Source organism: Anabrus simplex, chromosome 1 (genome assembly GCF_040414725.1).
Source record: "Anabrus simplex isolate iqAnaSimp1 chromosome 1, ASM4041472v1, whole genome shotgun sequence".
NCBI classification, from domain to species: domain Eukaryota; kingdom Metazoa; phylum Arthropoda; class Insecta; order Orthoptera; family Tettigoniidae; genus Anabrus; species Anabrus simplex.
The window spans coordinates 740,518,366-740,536,788 of NC_090265.1; the positions used below are offsets into that span (position 1 = coordinate 740,518,366).

The 18,423-nt window shown below is 39.2% G+C and overlaps 1 protein-coding gene across 2 annotated transcripts in view; it reads right to left on the reverse strand.

Moving 5' to 3' along the window:
* Positions 1–18,423, reverse strand: part of Yeti (yeti) — a 79,264-nt gene that overhangs the window by 7,270 nt on the left and 53,571 nt on the right. For both annotated transcript variants that reach the window (XM_067136129.2, XM_067136128.2), the window contains exon 6: positions 13,514–13,786. In XM_067136129.2, coding sequence (XP_066992230.2) covers positions 13,514–13,786 — 273 coding nt within the window. The remainder of the gene's footprint in view (positions 1–13,513; positions 13,787–18,423) is intronic.

Sequence of the window (18,423 nt, forward strand, 5' to 3'; positions counted from 1 at the left end):
TTCATTTAATCAGTATTATAAGATTGATTAAATAAAGATCAGTGATATATATATATAAAATATTTAATGGCGTGTGGCCTCCGAAGGCGCCGAGCGCAGGTCTTTCGAGTTGACGCCGCATAGGCAACCTGCGCATCTATAAGAATGTGGCCCTACCTGTGATGAATTCTAATGCTGAGGACGGCACACACACCCAGCCCCCGAGCCATTGGAATTAATCAATGAATGTTAAAATCCCCGACCGGCCGGGAATCGAACTCAAGGCCCTCAGGACCAAAGGCCAGCACGCTAATCATTTAAGCCATGGAGCCGGACAAGATCAGTGATAAATGTATAATTCTTGAGGACAAGTGGATTGTGTTTGTTGTGTTTGTGTAGTCTGTGTAGTTGTCAGTTCGTGCTCGTGCGGGGGGTTCTTAGTTCGAAGAAAAAGTGCAGAAGGATGTACAATGGATCATCAAATTAAAAAGAAACGTTCCGTAGGTAAATTCAGGGGAAAAGAACGCAATATTATAATGAGTGTCCTGGATTATTTTTTAAAGACTATGAATATGAGCAGCGCAGTCAGTGAAACAGCTAAAGCTACAGGTTGTTCCGAAAGAACAAGCTATGCTATAAGGAAGGAACACACACATGGTCCTTTGCAAACTCCCGCAAAAAAAAAAAAAAAAAGCAAAAAAGGGAAGGACGGCAGAAAAATGCAAGGAAAATTAAATATGATGAAATTGTGCGAAGTGGAGTGCATCGGGTGGTTCACTCTCTTTTATTTGCTAACATACCACCGACATTGAACGTGATTTTGAGTCAGGTAACTGGAGAAGATTCTTTGCCACGATTTTCCAAAACTACATTGTATCGCTTCTTACATGATACAGGCTTCCGTTATTTAAGACGGGGTAATAAAGCAGCTCCATTGAAACCGATGAAATGATTAATTGGAGGCACAGATATCTCAGAGCGATAAAACGTTTAAGGGCACAAAATAAAGCTATAATTTACACAGATGAATCGTGGGTAAATACTGGGCAGACAATGACAAAAAATGGAAGGATACAACCGTGAAAAGTGCATGGCAGGCCGCCATTGAAGGGGTGAGTTCGGGACCTAGGCCACCGAAAAGCCGAGGACCGTGATTTGCCTTAGTCCACGCGGGTAATGAACATGGTTTTGTTCCAAATGCTGAACTAACATTTTTATGCCATCAAAACATAAGACAACTGGGCAAATTACGTGAACGAAGTAAGGAAAAATGAAAAAGATTTGTGGAAAGCAGACGAATTACAGGACGATGTCGACGATGAAAAGTTTTTAATACGACTTTCTTCATCGTCCGGATCATCCTCAAGTTCATCTCCTGAACCCGGTTCATCCAAAACGGGAACATCAGGCCTTGCAGAAAGGATAGAAGGTGTACGTCCAATGTCTGAGAGCAACGCCAGTGATTAAGGTATGTTGTATTTATTTTACCATCCTACAAATATTAATTTATGAATGAATGAACTTAAAATTACAAAATTACAAACGAAAAATGTGAAACTGAAACGCCCTGTTTGAGTCACACTCGAGCGTCAATTTCGCAACAGCGCGCTCCATCTACGCTGTACTGCAATTTAAGGTTGGAACACTCTATAGTAGACCTAGCTTAGTGGACAAGGTGGGATTACTAAGCCAACACGATTTACACGCTTTTACTATTTCTCGAATTTCACCGTCCATACCTTTCCAGATAAACATCTCTCGGATCTTTTCTTGAGTTTTGAAGATGCCTAAATGCCCCCCTAATGAGGTCTCATGCTGGAACTACAACTTTCATCTTTTGATCATGCTGCGACGGGCAACATAAAACCCCATTCCTCAACACATGTGGGACAACATGTTCCCCAGAAGAAAGGGTTCCCATAATAGGGGCCAGCACAGGATCTTCACGTTGATATTTTTCAATATCCCTAAACAATATGGGGGCATCAGTTCAATGGCATTTACACCAGAAGGTATGGGCACGGGAAGAGAAGAACTATCATCCAATTCAGAGGTCTCCACATCATGAACGAACATGTGGCTTAGTCCATCCGCAACAACATTTTCAGCTCCCCTTATATGCCTAACGTCAAACTGGAAGGCAGAAATCCTGATGGCCCATCGGGCTATACGACCAGTACGCTGCAGCCTAGCTACCAACTTAAGGCTTGGTTATCCGTTTCTAGGTCGAACTTGACATGTTCCAGATAGTCGGAACTTCTCTAATGCAAATAAGACTGCCAAACCTTCAAGTTCATAGATGGAATACTTGGCTTGTTGAGCCGATAGTGTCCTAGATGCATAGGCGATGGGTCGCCGTCCGAGTTCAGTTTCTTGAAGAAGCACAGCAGCCATTGCCGACGATGAAGCGTTGGTCTGAACGGTGAATTTCTTCGAGAAATCAGGCATAGCAAGGACAGGGGCATTACAAAGAGCTAATTTCAGGTGTTCGAAAGCGGCTTGTTGAGAAGGCCCCCACTCAAATTTGACGTCTTTCCTACGAAGTACGTTCAAGGGCGCCGCTCTGTTAGCGAAGTTAGGAATAAATTTCCTGAAGAAATTCACCATGCCAATGAACCAGGCAATACCTTTGATGTCCTTAGGAGGTTTGAAATCACGGATGGCCTGTGTTCTAGAATGATCAACAGAAACACCATCGGGCGACACAATATGCCCTAGGAATGACATGGAAGGTTTAGCAAAAGTTACCTTAGATAACTTCACAGTGAGCCCTGCCTTACGAAGGCGGTTAAGGACCTCTTTCAGATGATCTAGATGTTCTTCAAAGGTCTCAGAAAATACGACATCATCAAGATAATGGTACAAGTATTCGAATTTGAGGTCGGAGAAGACCCTATCTAGCAGTCTAGTTAGCACAGCTGACCCCGTGGGGAGCCCGAAAGGCACGCGGTTGTACTCATACATATTCCAATCCATGGCAAACGCTGTTAGATATTTTGATTCTTCCGCTAGAGGGATCTGATTATACGCCTTATTAAGGTCTAAGATGGTGAAGAACTTAGCTTTCCGAAACCATGAAAAACAAGAGTGGAGGTCGGGAAGGGGCACAGATTGTAACACCACCTTCCAATTTAAAGCCCTATAGTCAATCACAGGCCTGAAGCCACCTTGGGGTTTCGGAACCAGGAAAATAGGCGATGAATACGCCGACTTAGAAGGTCGAATAATACCATCCTTTAACATTTGATTGATGATCTCCTTGAGGGCCTTCATTTTAGGAGGAGATAGACTATAAGGTGGAAACCTAACGGGGATCGAATCCGTAACCTCAATCTTGTATTCAATAAGGTCAGTAACACCAAGAGTATCAGAAAAGACATCAGGAAATGACTGACATAACTGACGAATACTATCAGCCTGCTCCTCAGGTAGATGTCTAAGGTCTAACAACATCTCATCCTGGGTAGGCGAAATAGATGAACATGATGTAGAATTACATTTAAGCAAGGGAATTTTACAATATTTGGCAAATTTGAGAGTGCATAACTTGCTCTGAATGTCGAGCACTAGACCAGTAGAATACATGAAATCCGCTCCCAATATTATCGGGCAAGATAAGTTCTTAGCCACAAAAAATTTAACTTTCCAAGTAAATTTAGAAATCCGAATTTTGGCGAAGATAAACCCTAAAATTTTTAAGGGAGAGGAGTTAGCCGAAACGCATTGAACCGAAGATGAACAATAATCAGGAAATTTACAGACAGACTTTAATTTTGACTACCATTCAGCCAAAATAATAGAACAAACATTCCCAGAGTCTAACAGGGTGGTGACCGGTTCATTGTTCAACTCAATTTTGAGAAAAGGTACCCGCGCGGGAGACTCCGCTGCAATCTTAAAGCATTCTTTAGGAGCTTCGAATGATAAATTAGAAAAACCCTGATTCGTACCTGAACTTTCGCTGGGTATAACAGGGGGTGAGCCTGGAAAAGATGAGCCTGCCGACTCAGCCGATGACACTAGTCATTGCCTATTATTCGAGTTCGCGGAGGTTGCACCAGAAGTTGAACAGGAGGGGGTGCTATTGGCGTTAGGGCAATTCTTGACGAGGTGATTAAAGGAGCCACACTTGAAACATCCTTGTGATGAACCTGCTCCATTCTTTGCCCCACTGGATTTAATCAAAGGGCACTTATTATGGAGATGATCTGCCGATCCACAAGCATAACATTTGCGGGTGGTGAAGGTTCGGCGAGGTTGAGGCCGAAAATTACTCGAAGACGGAGGAGGCTCCTTAGCGACTCGTAAGGTGTCGGCATACCTAACTCCTTCGGCTGAGACAGCCATACCCTCTAACTCGGCAAAAATTTGAGGACGTGACGCAAAACACACATATGACCTATAGGGTGGGGAAATGCCTTCCACAATGGTCTGCACAATTTGATCTTCAGGGAAATGAAGAGCAAATACCCTTGTGTAAAACTTAATATCTTGGATGAAGTCTGCCAAGTTTTCATCCAGTTGCTGTACTCTGTAATAGTACTTTTGTATTAAGGAAGACATGGCTCGAGCCAGAATGAAATTAGCTAGCATATGGGTGTGGAAGTCTTCTATAGACAATTGTTCAGCTATTGCTCTATCTTGTCCGAGAGGACACCTATGGAGTAAGGGTAAATAATTTGAAGAATTTGCGAAGGAGAGAGTGAAAACACTAGAGCGTGATCCTGGAATTCAACTAAAAACCTTAAAAATGCAATTACATTATTGGTAGAATTGATCGAAAATTTAGAAATTCCCCTAAGCAACATAGCCAAAGGGTGAGGCAGCTACTAAAGCCAGGTGACATAACAGGTAACGGCCTAGGGGGTGAAGAAGCCTCAGACACAGCATTATTTAAATAGAAAGGTGGAATGGATGTACGACGCTCAGGTTCATTTCCGAATGGGGCAGAAGTTTGTTGAGTTGCCATGGATTTTCTACCTTCTTCACACTTGGAAGAATCTTCCTCATTAGCTATGTTTACAATAGTGGCTTGGTCGGTTCTGGGAGTAGCTGTCCCAGTTAACAATTGACTAACTTTACTGGACATTTTTGATAGATGATCAACTAAATTACTCGCCTCCTTAGCATGCCCTTCGTTTAACTTAAGAGACAATAGATCACTAACTCTATTGTAAAAATGGAACAATCTAGCCTGCACTCTTTTAAGTTGGTTTGGAGATGGATCACTTACTTCAAAAAAGCTAACTACAGATGCTAACTCAGTAGTGTTGTCAGTGATAGTGGAGAGAGCCTCATCAATTTCCTTCTCTCCCAAAGTTGGGATACTAATAGGTAATTCTAAAGACTCTTTGAGCTTGGTGGTATCAGCCGCAACCGCGCCTCCAGATTGAACATTCCTAATAAGTAATTCGTAAATTAATTCCTCCTTGCGCAAGTAGCCAGGATAGAGGACTTCACGAGAGCCAGACATGATGAAAGAAATTTACAAATTTAGAAAAGAGAAAAAAGAAAATTCCAGCGACTGAGAAAATTGTTAGAGTATAAATCGAATCTAATGTTTAGTCGTCAAAAGGGGCTTAATTGAGACCCATTCAACCATGCTCTGCTATCACTTGTTACGGGGTTACCCGTAGACCAGCAGAGGTGAAAGAAGGTGCCGGGGTGAATGGGTCTACCTACAATATCAAAGTTAATTTAAAACTAACAAAGGTTATATTTTTTTTTTCTTTTTTAGAATTTCAAAAAATAAACAAATAACAGTTACAATTAGCAAATTTGGAACAAGTCAAAGAAAATACAACATAGAGAATTCCACAAGTCCTGGGCTTCAAGCCCCTCGCTTTACATTTCCTGAGGTCTCAGCTCAACTTTACAAAGAGTACAATTTTAATGCAAGGGCAGAACTCCCCTAATACATGGAGCACTTGCTCAGTCAATTTCAATATCAAGCCTCCCAGAGGCATTCCTTAATCTTACAAAAACTTCGAAAAAGAGCTAACAGGCTCTCAGTTTTCCAAGCCTATTCAAGGCAGCACTAAATTACAAATCCTGGCCTCTGAAGGCACAACTTACAATAGGAAAAATTATAATACAGGGGTATTAACTACCCAACCTGCGGGGCCTTCATGTAAACGGAAAAACGGTTAACTAAATGGCCCGAACACAAAATGAATGGAGACGAAAGCTTGCACTCCTTGAAATGAATTCTTAAACCCTAAAGGGCACTAGGCCGATGACACAGGGGCTATTCCCAAACTATGGAGGTGACTCGTATAAGAATAAATTAAGACATTACCGAAAGGAAGAAAACAGTTACAAAACGTAGTCACCTCAAACCAATATGAAGAGGAGCTCGAGAGGATACATCACTCTTTATCCCCAATTTACAGTTAAAGATTTTATGAAGTTTTTACATGAGCCGAAAGGAGATTTACATTTTAGAGAAGTTGGTTACATAGTTAAAGTTTCGAACCTTTCCCTCGGGTTAAACTGCAGAGCTAGCAAGAGATAAAGATGTTAAGTGGCCATACCTTGTCGGTGTACTGCTGCCTGATGAAAGAGGCGCCTCCTGCTTGACACACATACTAAGTTAGACGACGATCAATTGGCCAAGAGACGAGAAAATCCGCAGTTTAGAAACCCTCGGGGATAGTTCGAGACCTTTCATGAATAAACCAGCCCCACCCTCTTAATTTTATTGGTCAATTCAAAAGTTACACTCAAAGTCGAAGAAGAAATACGGGATTGATTGGAAATTAATTACAAAAATTAGGGATTGGCTGGATTCAAAACTGGCGGAAGGAAAAGATAAATATTGCCAACCCAAAAATAAATGAACATCAATTAGTAAAAAAAAAACTTATGAATACAAAATGTCTTCAAATCAAAGTTCATTCACTTTGTACCAGGGTGCATGATCATAGTTCTGTAGTGACATCTGTTGAAGAAAGTCCAAACTTCTTGATGAAAAGCTAACAAAACAAGCAGAAATTCACACAGTACTGGAAACTTCACAATAACAAAATAACATCAAATTACTGTAGTGGCATCTTCTGAGTAAAGGGTTAAGTAGGTCTAGTTTCAAGATCACCGTTTCTCCTGTAGAGGAGGTTTTCTTTGGCGCAAGATTTAAATGTGCGGCGTTAGGGTGTACCTCCCGGTACACTATAAATTAGAAAGGGTATATGCACCAAAAATAAAGAACTGAGAAAAAGCTATAAACATGTTTTATTTCAATACAAAGTAGTAAGAAAATAAACTATATGTTGTGACAGACATGCTTCATAAAAACGTGTTACGTAAGAAAAACGTAAAGAAAATTCACTGTTCCGTTAGAAAAAACCTATCTGAAACTGATATTTGAAAAAGGGTCCATGCATCATGTGGACTAACATATACAAAGGTCTATGTCAAAACATACAGTGGAACCTTGATTCTCCGTTTTTGGAGGGACCACGGAAAAAAAAAAAACGTACAACACGGGAAAACGAAAAATCCGGGAACGAATAAACCATCAACAATTTGGCTAAACATCACAAAAATGAAATATGTATACTTATAATCTTACAAACGCCCCAAAACCAAACCAAACTACAGCCCCAATGGGCCTTCCGCCTACCAAGCGACCGCCCTCGGTCCGAAGGCCTGCAGATTATGAGGTGACGCATGGTCAGTGTGACGAATCCTCTCGGCCGTTATTCCTGGCTCTCTACACCGGAGTAGCCATATCACCATTAAATAGCTCCTCAATTAAAGGTAATCCAGGTAAAAATGCCTGACCTGGCCAGTAATCGAACCCGGGCCCTCCGGGTGAGAGGTAGGCAAGTTAGACCGCGGGGCTGGCTTCAAACGTTAATTACCGGTACGCGACTTAAAAATCTCGAAACTTTGCATTAAGATTTACCGGGGAAACTTTGTCAAATTCCTTTGAAAACTTCTTTCAGTTCAGCAACTCTGATCAGCAAAACTCTTCGAAAAATCTAATACCCGTAACGCAAAGCCAAACAACAATCGACCACAAGTAGTTTTTAATTCTCTAATCTAATAAAATAAAGCACATTAGATACAAAAGCGCCTAACATGATGGCAAAATCCTTTATTTTTTAATCTTCCATTGTAATTTGGTCACTGGTATACTGTTCGTAGTCAGTTTATGGAAATCTTGTACCGCGTAAATTAGGCCTAAATTAGGCCTACATCGACTTTTAAAGGTTAGATCACAAATATTATAATAATATTTATAGATCCACCTGTTCAATACAATACAATACAATCCACTATTTCATGTGGTTAAAATAATAAATAATACATAAAAGTCATAGGTACATGTTTCACCCTTCTTTCTTTACAGACATCATCAGCCTATATCAAACTTACAAATTATTGGATATGGGATCTTTCTAATCTTATAAACTATGGAGTAAAATGTTGGACAATGATCTCATAAAATATTATACTATAACATCTAAAATAGGGATATTGCACAGAAAGTATGTTAAAAATACTGTGAATTAACAGTTCTGAAGATTATAACATGGTTAATCATGAATATTTGAGCGTTTAAGACCAAAATGGATACTCTTCTTATACATCATTAGGACTGTAATGGCCTTGAGTGTAAAAGCACAATCATCCAAGGGGGATGTTTGCTCCATTCCCATAGCATGAGTTCAAGATAGTAAAATCAATGTCAGTTATTTAAAATAGAAGTGTGAACGTATCAAATATGTTAAAATATGTACGGTTGATTTATCAGAAAGGCGTAGAAAAGAAGATGGGACTTCTTGTTGGAGACGTTGCTAATGATAAAATAATGTGTCAAAGCTAGCTGATGTCAGTGTTTAGTTATCTTAGTACGGTAATCAATTGGATCCAAAAGACAGTCAAGTGGGTGTTATTAACCCTGTTGAAACATTTGTTCCAAGAAATGATCGAGTTTTACCTGGGGAAAAAAAAAAAAAAAAAAAAAAAAAAAAAAAAAAAAAAATGTTAAAGAGAGTTAGTTAAATAGTATTGTGCATGAGGCTTCCCGTATGTCAAAAATGCCTAAGGCAGTACTTACTCGTACGGTGCGTGTGTTAAGTTCGTCGGGCTGTTCCAGCAACGCTAGCTTGACTGACCTTTCTACTTCTAGTATTATAACGGTGTGGGTGAGGCGGTGAAGGACACGGAGGCGGGAGAAGGGGGGGGGGAAGGAAGGTTAGGCAGATCCTTGCGCGCAGGTGGTGGTGTTAGAGGGCTGTTAGGAGCAGGATGGGCGGACCTAACATTTGGCGAGGTGATGGGAGCTTTAGAACAAAAAGTTCTAAAAGTCTGCGGGATTGTATTATGTTTCAAATTCACAATACCTAATAACTAAAATAATTGAATAAATGCATGTAAACGTCACACATATTCCAGCTTATGGTGAGTTGTTGATGAAGATGCCTCTAAGTAGTTCTCGTAGTATCCACCTGCAGCAGAACTGTGCTATACGCACGGAGCCTATAGGCTTGGTCTAAAAAGATGTAAAGACTTTCTAATTCATTCATTCATTCATTCATTCATTCATTCATTCATTCATTCATTCATTCATTCATTCATTCATAAGTTTTCCTTTGCCTATACATCTTAGAAAAGTGAGATCCTTATCAATTGATGTAAACTGGTGTCCTGTTTCCCTCATGTGTGAGCTCATTGCTGAATATTTGTTATGTTTGAAGGCATTGTAATGCTCCATATATCTCGTATAGAAGCTGCTAAATCCATACTGAGCACAAGTTAGTCTGTAAATACCACATCTCGAAAATCAGCTGTTTTTATAATTGACTTTATTATGATTAAAAAATATACATTGATTTCTATTTACTGTTCTGAAGGCAATATTAATGTCATATTTCTTCAGTGTGTTCGCGATCTGGTGGATGGCTGGTTTATTGTACGTAAATGTGGCGTGACTAGTTTTTTTAGGTTTATCCGGAATGAGATTCGTGGATAGTTTATATTTAACTTTATTAATTAACTGGTTAATCATTTCAACTTTGAACCCATTAAGTTTAGCCAAGTTCCTTAGATAGTTTAATTCAATTTTTAAGTTGTGAGGTGAGAGTGGGATTTTCAAAGCTCTGTATATTAAATTATTAAATTTTAAAGGTTATGTTGAACTCGAGAATACGGTTTCGAATGAAGTATAAATCCTCAAGTTCTCGAATGCATTATATTCAATTCTGCCCGTCACTAATCACAATCAAATTAAAAAGAGAAAAAGTATCATTAACACTTCCGAAATTACGATTATTCGCGACCTTGAGCTCAGCTGGAAAGCGCGCTCGCTGTACAAGTCGGTATGAGAGCGAAATGATACAAAGTTTTTAAATGTAACGTGCGCAAACAAAACAAATGCAGCTTTTATAACATTTTAACACAAAAACGTGAAATTCTCAGTCTTATATTCGGAAGAAAACAGTAATAGGCAATCCCAAAACATCCCATGGCTTTATGTTTGGTCTCGATAGCATAATCGTATACGATAATATTAAAATACTAAATTTGGGTCACTTAAGAAGGAGCAGTTTCGATTCCTGCCTGAAAGCCCAGTGACTATACAGTGCCCTGAGGGAAATGCCGTAAACCTGTTCGGTGATACACTCGAAAAAAGTACAAAAATAAACATCTAACCCCGGACATAAGTCGACGTTTTGCAAGTTCAGTGAGAACATTTGACGTAACTTGTTCCGCCTTCAAACAGAGCTGTCGAAATGTGTTCTGTCTCCTCTCAATTGTTGGGGGCACTCTGCTTTATGATTTCTGAGGATTCTCTAAACAGTACTGTCCGAATGCGATGCTAAGATGATCCCTTACGCAAGTTTAACGCCGATCGCTTTTCCAGTACAGTACAGCACTTCGTCAAATTACCGCAATGACAGGACGTCAACACCAAGATGCGTAAGTATGTTGTAGCCATCCTTTCGTAAGATACAATTTCATGAAAAACGCGTGATTGAGGATTTAGCGTTGATGGGACTGAAATTTCTGGATGGTTGATCCGGGAAATAGTTTCTTCGAGGAACAGATAATGCGGGATTTTTACAACGTGATTTAATTAGGTTGCTCGCGGGACCACTAATTTGAACTAATAATACGGGAAAACGTAGTTTCCGGGAACGTATAATCGAGGTTCTACTTTATTACTAATGTGTCTCTTTGTAGAGTACGTGGCACAGCTTAATTTAACGTATATTTATGGGAGTCTACTGTGTTATACTGTCATAAAATTGCTTGTGTTCATTTGGTAAGTAGGGAATCATCTTCTTCAAATGAGTTTTTCTTTTCAACTGAGAGGCAATTTCTGCACTCCAGTGGTTGCAGTTCCATCGTAAGTAGGTCTTCTGGTCTCCTTCCTTCTTTATAATGCTGCAAGTTGTCGAAGGGGCAATATCAGCGAAGGATGTTTTCACTTGTACAAGGGCAGGATTTTCCTTCGTGACTTTAATCCAAGAAACCCGGGATATATGCAATTTTACTGTGTTCACATAGCTATCTGCAGCTTTGTGTAAATCCTGGAAATCATTTTCCTCCATATTTACAACAATATAAGGATGTTTTGACCTACTAACTGTTATTAATGTTTCAAGATCATGTGGCACTAACGTCTTACTGACACATTTCGTCTTCTCCATCATAGCAAAGTCACGGTCAAAAGGAAGAAAGGAATGACCACTAACAAGAAACCTGCGACTGATTTCATCATAGTGACCTTTGGCAACGAGATGCAGAAGAGCAACAACCATCATCTTATTTTTGTTTTGTCCAATGGAATTATCGGTCCAAATTACCAGCTTACGCTTATTAGAGGGAAGAAGGGAAATAACTTTTAGCATTGAGGAAACAATTTAATTGCCACCACGCCCACTAACGCTCTCATTTCAAAGACACGTGTATGCAGCGTCAGTGTCACAAACATGAACACATAGATTGAAACAGCACAGTTGGTGGCAGTAGTACATCTCACAGTGTGTCAGTGAAGGGATATACAATACCTTCTGTAAATCAACTGTGATCACACATGTATCGCTACTAGGCATTTGTAACAAAAGTATATCTTCATGTAAGGCAGACATTGCCTTCTCTGCTTTTCTCTAGTGAAGCTCAAGATCTGCTTTGTGTTGGGTGTTGCTTGGGTCACACTTAATTTTGGCATGCAGTAAGTGTCACAAGTGCTACAAGTGTCTGATTTTGGCCGTCCAAACCTCAAATTAGGAAAATTCTTCTTGAATGTATCAGCATAGTAATTATACGTCACTTTCGTACCTGGGTATTTTACAGTAAAAGCTTTAAAGAGCCCTAACATATTCAAATCTGGGTTTCATGATTGTTAGATCGCTCTCCACTATAATGATTTTCGTCTCCGGGGAAAGATTTGATGTGTTCGCAAATTAGCTTCCTCTCTTCTTCTCAATACTTTCTTGGTGCATCGTGTTTTAGCCTATTATCAGCATAAACACATTCTCCTTTCTTCTTTTTCTCTTGCAAAACTTGGACATGTTTGTGAGACAATGCAAATATATCCAAAAAGGTTTTACAACAGACTTGTACATGTCTACCTTTACCATCTGGAACAGTGTAGTAGATTGTAGTTTGTCGATGACTTTCTTCAGGATCGCCATATATTCCATGCCATCTCCTCTCTACAACACATATCTGCATAAGACCAAGAAGAAATGTTCCCTGTTGCTCCAACGTGCATTTGTAGAAATCCAAAAACAGCCATTGTTTATGTTCAGCTGACAAAGTATGACATTCTCCTTTACACTTGTATATTACCTGTGAAAGAATTATACAACATATTATGGTATTATTATCATTACTACTACTACTACTACTACTACTACTACTACTGGTAGTAGTAGTAGTAGTAGTAGTAGTAGTTGGTGTTGTACAGATGTAGGTTATGTTGGGAGTATCACTTACATGAGCTTTCGGAGGCTGTTTTGTTGGCACATCTTTCTGCCTGTAGTTTTTGGAGGATTGACCACTGTATATGGAAAAGCTCATAAGTAATGAGGACTGACCACTGTTCCTTAGTCTCTTTGTTTCCTTGGAAACACTTTCAGAGCCCCTCTTTCTCCTCTTTAGAATGCTAACATCACCACTGGACGACATTCTGTGTTACACGTGGTACACACGCTATTATCCATTGGTGAGAACAAGCAGCACTTACACCCTTATTAACGAAATGTACCACTGGAGATTCAGCTCCTGCCATCTTCCGTGAACATTAAAAGCTACAAGACAAACTTTGAAGCTATAAACCCTTTATAAAAGTATTCCGCTCAGCACATAGACCACTTTAAACCATTTAACTCAAATTCGCTTGCTTTGGCACTTGGACCCTTTCTAATTTATAATATTCATTTGTCAACACCTCACAAAGCATTAAACAAATTCAGAAAAAGGCAGTGCAAGGAAAAATTAATCTGCTAAGAATAAAAAAAGTATTCTTTCTGGACTAAAGTTCAATGAACTTGGTATAAATATCACAACAGATCCTCACCCATCTTTGCCTCGGTTGTGCGCTTGGAGTTCATCTTGTATACCTTCAGCCTGTTTGTATTTTTCCCAGTCCAGTTTTGATTTCTCCAGAGTTCCTAGTTTGGGTTTCTTCCCTAACTGGCCAAGGACCGACGACAAGCCCTTTAGCCCGCCGGTGGGCCGAACTGGTCCTCGAACGGCAGGAGGTGGAGAAGGAGTAGATGCTGTTGGTTTTGTTTCCTTGCTAGCCATTACCCGTGCTTCTATCGAATCAGCATCAACTTGTTTTGTAATTCTGTGAACAAGAAGAAACAGATACATAACGTTAAACTGAGAGAGTGAGTGCTACTTGGGATAATGGTATTTTGCTGGTTACTAGTCATATAATATCTGTAGTAATGAGGAAAATAGTTCACTGTAGGCATTTATAATGGACTTGGCCTAGCTTATAGTATTTTTGTTTATTGGTTGATATTTGGTAGAACCTTCACAACAATAGACGATTTTATTCAACAGACCAGGGGTCTTCAAATGGCAGATTCTGGTCCAGATCCGGACTCTGATGCCTTTTTTTACTGGACCTGCACAGTTTATACAATGTCAAGAGTAAGAAAGGGAAAATTTTGAATTAAAAACGGTTAAAATATTTTAGAGAGTAATGTACGACCCAGAACAATTATTTACTCCACAGACGGCAGTTGTTTTCACCAGTCTGCAGGCTTTTCCCTACCTCAGTTAGTAGTTAGCTGTTGCTTGCTCCGCACACGAATTAAAAAAATAACACATGGTTAATACACAAGCATTAGTTGCCAAATATTTCACTGAAAATTTTCATCACGAGTAGTCAACAGTCAACAAAAGACGCAAATGTGACAGTGTAAAGACAGAAGTGGGAATTGATTTGAAATTTCTCACTTTATTGTGTTGACATTTGTTTTGTAATAGATTTTATTCTGTTTGGACTGAAATTTGGACTTGGAAGTAATGTTTCAATCTCATAAAACTCGACTTATTCAGAACATTTTAAACCGACTGTTTTAAAACTCTTATTGATGGGTTGCATTAAAAATTATCATTTTATTTGTGGATTTAAAAATTTTCTCTTGGGTAAAATTATTATGAGACATACTGTACTATAATGCTAATACGCAGTTCGGGAAGAAAGTTTCCTGTTGCTTGATACACAACTTTCTAGTACATTCCATTCCCACCAAATCAGCAAGAAAGAGACTTTTGATTGGAGAAAATAAAAGTAAATGTATTTGGTGAATGTGAAATTCGAAAGTGAATTCTGCATTCTGATTGGTTCTCTTTGACAGTTGCACCATTTCCTGTTTCACGATCTTGCATCGCTTCTTCGGTGGGAGCCAGGTAGCATCTGTCTCTTTGTTCATCTGACCATCTTAGCGAGCGGACATGTTCGTCCTTGGGTCCCCACGTGGGAAACCTTCCTTTATTTCCAGTTTTACTTCATCAAATGTGATTTTTAAAAAAATTCTTACGCAGGAGTTTGCCCTCGAATTTCACGTTTACCGCTAATTTTGTCAAAATGACTTCGCTTCTCAGCTAAAATCATCTACAATTTGTTTGGGGGCAATACCCTTTTCTTTACCTTTGTATTAAGTTGTAATTATCCCTCGGGTTTGCCTCCCAGTATTTCTGTGTCACCTTTCATACATGCGGAAAATCTATGCCCATCAACTGAAGTATTTCAGTTAATGATGCAATTTTACTGTACCTCTGTGCTTGGTTAATTTTTATATGTATTTGTTTGTGCAGAATGGGACTAGCCCTTACTTTAATAGACATGTAACGTCGGATTAGGTTTTCACAGTTTCAATTCTGGTGCCCAGGCACATGCATTAGTTAAAGTCGTTTGTGCATGATAAAAGGTGCAGGTATGTCAAAGAACACTTATTTCACTTTTGTAGCTATGTGTCTAAAGGTTTTTCAATTTTTGAGTTTCTGATTTTGTCTCGTTCAAAATAAAGTTTTAAGGTTTAAAATTCCTTCTTTAACACGTTCAGTACATGCTTCTGAGCGGGACACTTGAATGCCTGGACCAGCCATTTTCATGCCCAGCCCTCTTGACGCGCATCACTTAATACAATTTACAATTACTCCTAAACTATAAATGTTAGAAAAATGATGCTTTGTGCTTACATCTAGCAAATATTTAGGGTGTGATATCTGGTGTGACAGGTTTCAAAATATGTCTAATTTTATACAGCCTATCTGTATTTTCGGCATAATGATTACTGTCACTGAAGTGAAGAAATGAAAGAATATGAAGGAAGCGTATTCGGAACATCGTTTTAGAAAATATCGGAGTATGAAAAATAAGGTATTCGGTCCAGTACATTTTTATATCAGGATTTGGACTAATCGGTTTCCACGATTGCATGATCGAATTACTTGTGAAAGGCCGGGGCGCCGCACTTATCACTTGACTCGTGTATAGATTGGTCTGCTCACACTCATACTGATAAAATTCGTCATTCATGAAAATACTCACGTAACTCAAAATATCCTGCTTATTTTCTATTTGAACGTTTATAGCTGAATTCTCTGTAAATGGTGGAACAGGTGGACAATAACTAGGATGATATGTATCAGGCACTTCACTTTCCTCTATAGGCCTATCGGATTCGGGAATCGGCATTTCCTCGTCACTCTCACTTTCACTATCTGAGTCTGTTTCAGGAATAAGTTCATCACCAGAATAATCATTGAGAACAATATCTAGTAAGAAACTTTGTTTTATAAGCCATTATACTACACGCAGTAAGAACGACACGCACTGCATTGGAATCTCAAGTACCGACTTGATACGCGCAGAAGTGCTGAGATATTCCCGCTAAAATAGCTGAGATAAACATGATCCCACTCAACGCGAGGGTTATCTCAAAAATGTCAACCAACTTCCTGCTGCAACAAGTAACGCTGACTAAGGTGTAAGACTGCATAGATGACGAATATAAACAGCATTGCTTCGCGCGGAACATTAAACGTCTTACGCCGTCCACGGCCCGCAGCACACGAGCAAGCTTAAACGTCTTACGCCGTCCACGGTCCGCAATGGGTTAATCATTATTATGTACTTCCCTTTGTGAACAAAGGTTACAGTATAGTCAATCCGAAATTAAAACCTTATCTTCAAACCTGTATGAGAACTGCAACTCTTAGTTTTACCTGAACGTACAGACCAAAACATTGTTTAATATGCACTCAGATAGAAGCTGTATGAGTGGGATTATTAGTATTTTATTTTCGATTCGCTTTACATCGCATAGACACGGATAAGTTTTAAGGCAAAGATGGGATAGGAAAAGGCTAGGAGTGGAAAGGAAGCGACCATGACCTTAATTAAAGTACAGCCTTTGACTGGTCTGAAAAATGGGAGACCACAGAAAACAATTTTCACGGCTACCGGCAATGGGGATCGAACCCCACTATCTCCTGAATGGGAATTTAAAGCTACATTTCAACAGTAAACATTCCAGTTACGAGCAACAAATTTCAGTTGGCAGTGATGCAAGAAACTGGGAAGTTAAAGAGTTGAAGGTTCATTAGGAGCCAGTCAACAATGCACGACGTAAGTTACCACAGAATAAGAGAAGGCAACATAGGCGTCTTTAAATGTATTGTGGATTTTTAGATAGGAGAAAAGAAAAAAAAAAAAAAAAAAAAAAAAAAAAAAAAAAAAAAAAAAGGAAGAGAATAATTTGTCACCTCTGGAAGTGTGAAAGAGTGTCTTGTTGAAACAGTCCGCTCGTTATTTCTAAGTGATGCAAAAGTGATTCAAGCAGTGAAAATATTCCACTGTCGACTGCCACAAATGTACGAGGAGTAGAATTGTTATCAATGAATGTTCGTACTAAACTCAAACAGGAAATAAGTGATGCTTCCGTGTACTCTATGGCTCTGGACGAATCTTCAGATAGAAATGACTGCACTCAATTACTCAACCAAATATTTGGACCCCAGAGACCTCCTTTATTGCAATTACAATCAGTCCAGACACCACGGAAAAATAATTGAAGACACCTCCAGTAGACCTTTCATATCCGATTACCCCTCCTGGTACTGGTGAAACAGAAATCATCCAAATTCTACAAACTATTCAGAGGGACATGATATGGGCTTTTGGGATTATGCTGTGTCAAGAAAACGAAGTTAAACTCTTTACGTTCCACAGATAACTTTTCTCCCCATCTTCAGAAGAAAGTCTCGGCTGTCCAGGAGGAAGTCTTCTACAATAATGAGGGTAGAATTTAAGAATATTTTAACGTTGGAGATTTGTAGTGGTAAGCTCGTCCGTCATCAGGTGCTTGCTGTATGCTGGCACAGCGCTCCAAGCGGGAGCTGACGACAAGATAAGCTCAAATGAGATGTTACACATGAATGAAAGTATGACATTAACACATAGCTTGGAATGAACCAACTGGTGATGACTAGAGGCACCTGTTTGTGTTGAAAATTTTTGCCTTATTTTGTTATTTTTTTAACAGTTATTTCAGTATATTTTTAGTTATTTTTATTTTATTTCGTTATTCATTTTGCTAATTTTTATTTCCACTTTTCAGCAATGACAGGTAAACCAAGAACATAGTTTATAACACATTTGCAGTATAACAACGTTGTATTTTTGCATAAAGTATATATACATGAATTATGCTTCCGCTTAGAACACACACAGTATTACACATTATATTAAGGCATGGAAATTTGAAAAAATTGTATCAGCTGTCAGTTTAACAAGTAGGGCCTAGCCTAAGTATATAATTTACACATCAGTCTGAAAAAAGAGAGAGAGAACATGAGTTCCATATTTCTGGGAGTCAGAGCTGTTCTTCTGTCAGACATTACATTACAATACATTGAGAATGCCCTCTCACTATCAACATTACTGACTGATCACGAAGATATTCT